The following is an 8,795-nucleotide window of genomic DNA, read 5'->3' as shown; positions in this document are numbered from 1 at the left end:
TAATATGTTCAGCAAACACACCAAACTCTTTTTCTGGAAAATTTGCAGCTTTAACAACTGAAAATGGTTATCCGATAAACTTTTGAAGCAGCAAAGTTTTTCGGGAGTACATTTCGATAAAGAATAACTGACGAGGTATAAGGCTTTTCTATATTGTTTTGTCTTGTAGAAAAGATTAGCAATCATCAGCCATCCAGAAACAGCATCATGATAGATATTATCTAAGAGAGTACTAAGACATAATTTGTAGTGTTTGTATTGGTATTTATTATTAATAATGAGTGGTACACGCTGGATACATAAATGAAAGCACTTTGATATGTAGAATTTATGTATGTCTTTTATAGAAAACTGGTAAGTATGCTGCCACAAAAATGTCTGCTTCATCCTAATATTGACTATTGTCGATGTCAACAAATCTAAGGCAAAATTTGACATACTCAATAACTTCGATTTAAGTATTTTTCCCACTTCTTTTGCATAAAGTGCATGCAGGTTGTTCGGGAAATTCCAAATTGATCAATCCAAACTAGATATTTGATCAGAAAATAAGATGCATCGCCAATTATAACTATGCAACATATTCAGGATTTCTAAAAGTACTTCACGAGAACGGCCCACAATTTTGTTTTCGAACATGTTGTTCTCCGGAATGAAGTAATGTAAGCACATTGAGTGCTCAACACAATACACTTGCCTCCTAAAACATCGCATAAAACAAGGAATAATGTAATTAGGTTTCCAAACAGACTGTGGCATTTCTTCAGATATCCAAAACACAACTGTTTTTAGGAAGTAAGAACATAGTAAATCTTCACATTCGGAGAAAGTAGCTATCACATCTTTCAACATAATTTTTAAAAGAGCAGATATTTGGATGGAGAGTTGTCTCATTGGCACTCACACCACATCTTCCTATATATATATAGCACAATAATTGAGTGTGTGTACAAGTATAAATCAGAAATTTTTCACCAACTGAAAAAGATATTCGCCATTCTAGATCTTCCTTGGGGGACCCCTTTACTCCGATTGGTACTAAAAGTACGCCGTGTTTTATAATATTTTGTTTGACATTATAATTCGGCCATGAGTTATTTGATCTTTTGATACACTGTCCTACTGAAGATACCCATGTGTTACAGTGTAAACAGCAGGCTAAGTCCAGGTATTCCGACTGGTCAGAAATGCAGGGTCCATGAATCTTCGTTGAATAATCATGATTGTCGATGGATTGTCGATGATAAATAATGTTTACCATTTTGTTCTATACAGTCTCTTAAAATTTCTATCCGAAATCCGCAATAATTTAGTTTCAACTGAACATAACCAGGTTTAACATCGTCTGTATCCATTGAAAAATATATTGTATTCGGAATAAAGAAGGGTTTTACATTTTCATAAACCTTTAAGTTCCTTGATAAATGCATTAAATCTAAATCACTGCCTCGCATATCAAGTCCTTCTCCCAAACTACCACTTGTTATAATTGTTTGTTCCTTGTTACTATGTAAATTGTCCCTGGCAGCGTTCATCAATCTGATTTGTTTATCATGATCTTCTGATCCTACTATCTGTTGACATAGATAACGATACAGTGCTATTGATATGTTTGGTGTAGCAGTGTCTGTAATAAGACAATATAAAATAAAAAATGAATAAAAAGATGAAAAACTATTGAAATAAATACATTTTACACGACACAATTGTATTCAAAATGATATCATTGATAATAATTATTCAAATACCAATATTTACTACTATGTTGTTCACATTGTAAATGTCTGTGTTCACATTACAACCGACGTGAAATTTAGATGTATACGGTTTGTTACTTTCTTACAAAATGATGTTATATATATAAACAATTGCTTAGTCTTACAAAAATATTACATTGGATGCAATGAATGACATTGATTTCCCTGTTAACATGGTTAAATAAAAACCGATAATTCACATGTGAAATTAACGTGGTTATTTCACTCTCTGACGTCATACAACAATAGGCGTTGTCAAGACGTCGATAAAGGCGGATCAAAACAAATTGTGAATGCGTAGAAAAAAAGATATAGTTCCTTATATGTTTCAAATAAAGTTCTTTCAAAAAATCCATTTGCCAATGTAATAAAAAGAATAACTAAAGAATTGTAACTAATTAAAGAATTGTACATTTTTAAAGTAAAATGAGAGTTTATTAACTAAATACTTACCATCATAAATTCTGAGTACATCCATCTGCGCAAGTCTGACAGGCGGAAAACCCCAAATAAAAATATCGTCCAATGAGAAGAGGGATGACCAAGCAGTGCTCGTCTAACCATGCCATTATATTATCCATTTAATTTCTAAAATCTCTAATCTCTAATTTCCTAAAGTAAGCAAGAAGCCCTAGGGAAAAAAATAGAGGATGAAGGGGAGGTTGGGAGGGACCTTTAGTTTATGATGGTAAGTATTTAAAATCTCATTTTACTTAAAAGATGTACAATTGTATGTCAATAAATACGTTACCATCATAAATTTTGATTGAAATATAGAATCTAACACAAAGCTGAATCCCCTGAACCATAAGATGCAGGAGGAAAATCAACTCTTTGTGTGGAAACGAAAGGTCCAAATGAGTACAAACTCTGAGCTTGAGTAGCTAAGACTGCAGATAATGAGACATGAAAGAATTTTCAGTTCTCCAGAAACCTGCAGATAAGACTTCCTCTAAAGAAGCATTATTAAACAGGGTCCAGGAGGTAGAAATAGCGCTAACATCATGGGCTTTAACATGCATACTATTCAGAAGTTCTTCATTAGAAAAACTGTAAGCTAATTGAATAGTTTTACAGATCCAAGTCAGACTTGGGGTAATTGTCATTGTAATCGTTAATCAGCTGTAATTGATTACAATTTTTCAAGTAATCATTGTAATCATTAATCAGCCAATAATCTGATTACATGTAATTTAATTTAATCAATTACTTTTCAAAATTCCCTGTAATCATGATTACATTCTGATTACAATGAAAAAAATCTTAGACTGTGTTTAGTTAATTGATTTGTATACTTCAGTAAAAAAAACTTTTACAGAATTGAAAGTCATCATTAGCTCTAAATCTCCGACAGACATACTACAATTATAAGTCTTAAGCCTTAGTAAAAGATATAGTTCATATATTCACAATTTAAAGATATACATATATATATATTTGATAATATTTAAGTAAAGCCTTTCTTTAACCCTGAATTATAATCATTTGTTCATATTGTGATTTTTGTCAACATTGAATTGACAGGTAGGAAACTAATTAAGGTTTGTTTTTATTTCAATTACCAATTACCAATTGAGTATAGCTGCAGGGCAATATATATGATAAGAAATCAATCATAAATATGAAAATTTATCTAATTAGCTCAAACTAAACTAAAAGTTGGACAAATATTTTGTTTAAAATAAGCAAAGTTTGGTATGTATTTGGACTGGACATTTAAAACGCCCTGATTTTCTATTAAATTTTTTTACATAGTTTTTAACTGGTAACTTTGTTTCATCCATATTTTAACTTCCATACACAGCATCTTGACCTACATATAAAGTCTTGAAGAGATCAGGAGGTGAACAGCAAACTGTTTATAAAGCGATATTCAATTGAAGTCAAAATAGTTCAGAGATCAATGAGGATAAAGTGTAATTGGTCATAACCAGTGACACAATGTTCATATATGTATGTAGTGAACTTTTGTGGTTTATCAAAAAAATAAAGTTTGAAGTTATCAGTTTATAATATATCAAACAAAATTGTTTCTAAAAATGCTCCAGATGTATTAAATGTTTTATTCATTCACATCATTTAAAATGTTTTTGTACTGAATTCCTTGCTAATGTAATCATTAATTTAATCAGACACTTTCAGAAATGGTGTAATCTATAATTTAATTTAATCGTACAAATGACAAAGTAATTGTAATTTAATCAATTACATTGAAAGTAATCAGACCCATCTCTGATCCAAGTTGAAATGGTTTTAGAAGACAAATCTTGTTTTTCTTTGTTATAGGAATAAATAGCCTGAAATTTGAGGAGGTGCGGAAAATTTGAGTTCTCTGAAGATATAAAAGTAAGACTCGAAAAGGACAGAGAACTTTAGAAGTTGAATCATCTTGAAGGCCAGGAATCACTATCGGTTCTGAACCTCTACCCGGAATTTGATTTTTGGCTAAAAAACACTGGATCCGTTAATAGGGTAACAGATGACTTATCCCTATTAAAAGGCAGTAATCAGCAGTGGAAAAAGCATGAAGTTCACTTCTTCTTCAAGGTAAGAAAACAACACTTATACGATAAAAACTTGATTTCAATCTTTTCGGCAGGTTCAAAGGGATGGGTTTTTAAAGCTGATAAAACAACACTCAAATTCCTAAACGGGACTCTTTGTCTATGGCGTTCAAGAGTGAAATTCTTAACAAAAAGAGAAAGGAATTTATTATTACCAAAGTCTGGAACTCCAGACAGTTGAATCGTCCTATAAATAGCTGGTGTATAGCCTTTAATAGTTGAGGGAGATAATCCTTTCTCTTCAAAAAGGTGGATCAGAAAGTCTGCTACTTGTTGTACAGAAATTTAGAAAGGATCAATTTCCTTCTCACTACACCAACTACTGAAGATAGTCCACTTGGCATCATGAACGATGATAGTGGAATCTGTAACTGTTCTGGAGAGATGTCTGAATGCGCATTCAGAAAAACCTTACTCCTTGAAGCTATCCCTGAGAGAAGCCATGCGAACAGACGAAGCTTCTCTGGAGTTGGGATGAAGAATCATGCCCTTGAACTAGGACAGAAGATTGTGTCGTACTGGTAGACTAGTGGACTAGCACAAGACAGATGAAGAATATCTGGAAACCAGGCATGTTTGGGCCAAGCTGGAGCAATAAGAATGATCAACCCTTGCTCTGGTGAGATCTTCCGAAGAACTTGTGACAGAAATCTGAACGGAGGGAAGGCGTAAGCGAACATCCCGTCACAAGGAACACTCATGCAGTCTACTGCATAAGCTGTTGCACAGGAGACATGAACACTTGAACTTTGTAATTGAGGCTTCTTGCAAACAGGTCTACATGAGGAGACCTCCACTGAAGTGTTATTGCCTGAAATACTGATTGGCGAAGTTCCAGTTCTGTATTGACTGGGGTAAGTGTTCTTGACAGAGCATCTGCTAACACATTGAGTTTCCCTGGGACATGATGAACTACATGCTGTAGATGAAGGTGATTGCAAAGATAGAGGATTTCTCTTGCTAAAAGATACAGCTCGTAACAATGAGTTCCCCCTTGGTTTCGCAAATAAGTCACCACAGTGGTGTTGTCCGTTGCTAGAATCAGAGATTTGTTCTGCGGTAGGGACTGAAAATGAGACAGTGCAGTCCACACTCCTGACACTGAAAGACCTTCCAGATAAGCTCCTCAACCGAGGTTGGAGGCATCTGTGAACAGAGTCTGATTTGGAACTGGAGAGGACAGCAGTTGGCTTCTCAAAACCTTTGCTTGAGAAGTCCACCAAACCAAATGAGGAAACAATTCCTGATGAATGATTGGAACTTGAAATTCCCAATTTTGTGAAGCTGGGAGCCAATGTTGATGAAGATAAAATTGAAGAGGTCGCATGCGAAGTAGACTGAGTGGAACAGCATCCGCTAGCGAATACAAGAGACCTAGCAGTTGTGAAAACTGGCGAGCAGTCACTGTTTTTTTTTAAAATAGAAACAGATGACTTCTGGAACAAAGATTCTGAAACTTCTCCTGAGGATTTCGAACTATGAACTGATGAGTTAGGTAATGTTCGCCAAGGAAAATAAAGTCCTGAGACGGAATGAGGTTTTACTTTTTCCAAGAGATGAGAAACATAAGAGAAAGCAGTAATCTGATGACTACATCGGTATTGAGATAGAGTTTCTCGGGAAAAAGTTCTTTGATCAGTAAGTCGTCCAGGTAAGAATGAATATGAATAGACTGTGATTGAATGTGAACAACTGCTACCTGCATGAGTTTGGTAAAGGCTAGTGGTGCAGTTAACAGACCAAAAGGTAAACCCTATTGTTCCAAACAAACAGAAGGAATTTGTGGTATAAATGGCAAACTAGAACATGAAAATTAGCGTCCGTCAGTTCCAGGAATGTTGTCCACATACCTGGAAGAATAGAAGCTCTTATTGAACGATTGGTCTTCATTTTGAAATGGGGAATAATCACGTAAGAATCGAGGATAGACAAATCGATGACTGGTCTCATTCCTCCGGTCTTCTTCGATACAAGGAAGAGACGAGAAACAAAACCTGTATATATTGAAGATACAGGAACCTCCTCCACTGCCGTCTTTGTCAAAAGAGTCTCTACTTCCTAAGAAGGTTCTCCGTTTTGGACCAAACAGACTGAGAAATACACAGTCCATCGGCAGGTTTTGAAGCAATGTAGATGAAAAAACCTTGTCACATTTGGGTACCAGTTTACCCAAGGTAGAGTCAAAAATGATATAGTCTTTAGAACGGAATTGTTCAGTAAAAGAGGCAAGCCCAACACCACTTACTTGGGGAAATTGGGACTTATAAGCCACAATCCCATCATTGATGATCTGCAGGGAGTTAGACATATGGTTAGATTGTGGGAAACTAGTATGCGACTTAGTATCGTCTACGGACATACCTCATGAAGCCTCGAAAGTAGAGGTTAGTTTCTTGGGTCTTGGAGGAGACTGAAATGACCTTGTTGACAACTCTCATTATTGTATAAACCGAATTCTGAGATCCTTCAAAGTGGAAGGAGAACCTTCAGCCTCAGGATCTTTACTGGAATTGGTAGAAGACTGATCAATTACAGATGAAGAGAACAGGAACAGAAAGTTTTGAAACATTCTGAGAGACCTGAACTGAATAATCATCTTCTTCATCAGAAGTAAAACCTTCTTCTTGGCTGCCTAGGGCCACTGAAAAGCGTTCTTCCTCATCACTGTCCTCCGGGTCACTTCCAATATCATAATCTTGACGGAGTGAAATCACTGGAGAATTTGACTTATTGGCAATGTTCTCTAGCGTACCCAGGCGGTTGGAGAAAGACGTCAATTCCAAAGAAATAGACTGACGAAAATCGTCCGGAATACTCTTGAACCCATCTAAGGAGGGGCCAGAGTTAACAACATGATTAAACTGATGTCTAACTGGAACAGATACACTACTACAACTACTAGACACTGCTACAGGAGGAGCAGGAACTGACAGATAAGATGTAGTACTCTGAGGAACAATAACCTGGAAAGGGCTGACCATGAACCTGACTAGGGAAACCCTGATTATGAAAACCTTGACCAGGAAACCCCGTACCAGGATATGAAATACACTGAGACCAAGGAGGCCTAGACCAAGACATGGCATCACTAGCCGAAGCGGGTAGAGTGAAGCCACAGTAGGACGCTGGTGCTCTAGATCCAGGTAAGTTTAAACCCATAGAGGTACCAGGGTAGGATGAAATGGACCCTGTGGTGTCACCTGGCCTAGAAAAAGTGTACGTAACAGTGGTAATGGTAACCGACAGAACCTGCATTTAGTGTCTGTTGACCGGTCTTAGAAGTCACCAAAGTAAAAACGTCGGTTAGTTGACTACTATTAGGATGGGTTCCCTGCCCTACCGTTGTTGCGGTAACAAGAAAGGGTAACGAACCGTCTAAAAAAATATCACTACCCGTAATGGCCTCGTAAGGACTGGTGGCGTTAAACTCCTTAATTGAAGAAGTATGAAGTTAAACACTTATAAACAACAATATTATAACAAAACAAATCTCAAATAAACAACAATATTGGGATACCTACAATATTCACTATTAAAGAAATAAAAAACTTAAAGTCTTCTCTTTAAGTTGTAAAACGTGTGTCTCGATGCACAGGCGGACATTAAATGGAAAATATAAAGGCATGGTTATGTTTAGAATATAACTGGCTTCCAAAAATAAGACTAGAAATAAAAGATCATGGTAGTTTGCCGAGGTTCAAGTTGATAAATTGTGGGATAAAGGTACCTATGATTGTGTCGAGACTGAGTATGTTGATGGGATTATATAAACTCTGAATGGAGCAAGATGGAGTACGAGTATAACATGTTGGATAAAATAAAGTGTAAACGGATCAAGATCGAAATACATTGATAACCGTAGGATAAAATAAACTATAAAGGGAGCAAGATCGGTTATGTTAGAACAATTGTGGGATAACTTAAACCCTGTACGGAGCAAATGTATGTTGATAAACTGTTGGATTAAATAAAATTAAAACGTAAAAAGTCGAATGTTGATTATTTGTGGGTTACATAAACGGAGTAAGACCGAGTTTGTTGATAAACTGTGGGATTAAATAACCTTCCTATAAACTGTAAGGTAATTATATTTGCGGATACTTTTTTCCGCATTTAACCTTTTCTGAGCGATTTTTTTCGATGATTTAAATTCGCAGTTCTCAAATTTACTTGATGTAAATAGATAAGGGAAAATGCAAGTTTCCCTAATTGTGATTTGGGATGACTTGATGTGGATTTGTCTGAGACATGCACTTAAGGAGGTAGACCTAGGTTAGGAGAAGTAGCTCTTTAAATCATCAATACGTTTGTGTCATCCATTTTCATAAATATATTCTAAGTTTTTGGTTACACAGATTATTTCAAATCTGTTTCAGTTGAACGCATTAAACACATTGATGAAACCTGACTTGAAAAGCGCATAACTGATTTAAAGAGGTATCTCCCTAAACCAAGATCTACCATCTTCATGCAA

At 35.8% G+C, this 8,795-nt stretch overlaps 1 protein-coding gene across 1 annotated transcript; it reads right to left on the bottom strand.

Moving 5' to 3' along the window:
- Positions 1 to 219: 219 nt before the first annotated feature.
- Positions 220 to 2,235, bottom strand: LOC134701684 (uncharacterized). Its single transcript, XM_063562816.1, is given in 4 exon segments — positions 220 to 782; positions 910 to 1,211; positions 1,213 to 1,627; positions 2,211 to 2,235. Coding segments are annotated over 4 exon segments (1,005 nt in total). The 3' UTR covers positions 220 to 519.
- Positions 2,236 to 8,795: the final 6,560 nt, after the last annotated feature.

Source organism: Mytilus trossulus, unplaced genomic scaffold, assembly GCF_036588685.1.
Source record: "Mytilus trossulus isolate FHL-02 unplaced genomic scaffold, PNRI_Mtr1.1.1.hap1 h1tg000249l___fragment_2___debris__unscaffolded, whole genome shotgun sequence".
In the NCBI taxonomy this organism is placed as follows: domain Eukaryota; kingdom Metazoa; phylum Mollusca; class Bivalvia; order Mytilida; family Mytilidae; genus Mytilus; species Mytilus trossulus.
This window is presented reverse-complemented; position numbering and strand designations above follow the sequence as displayed.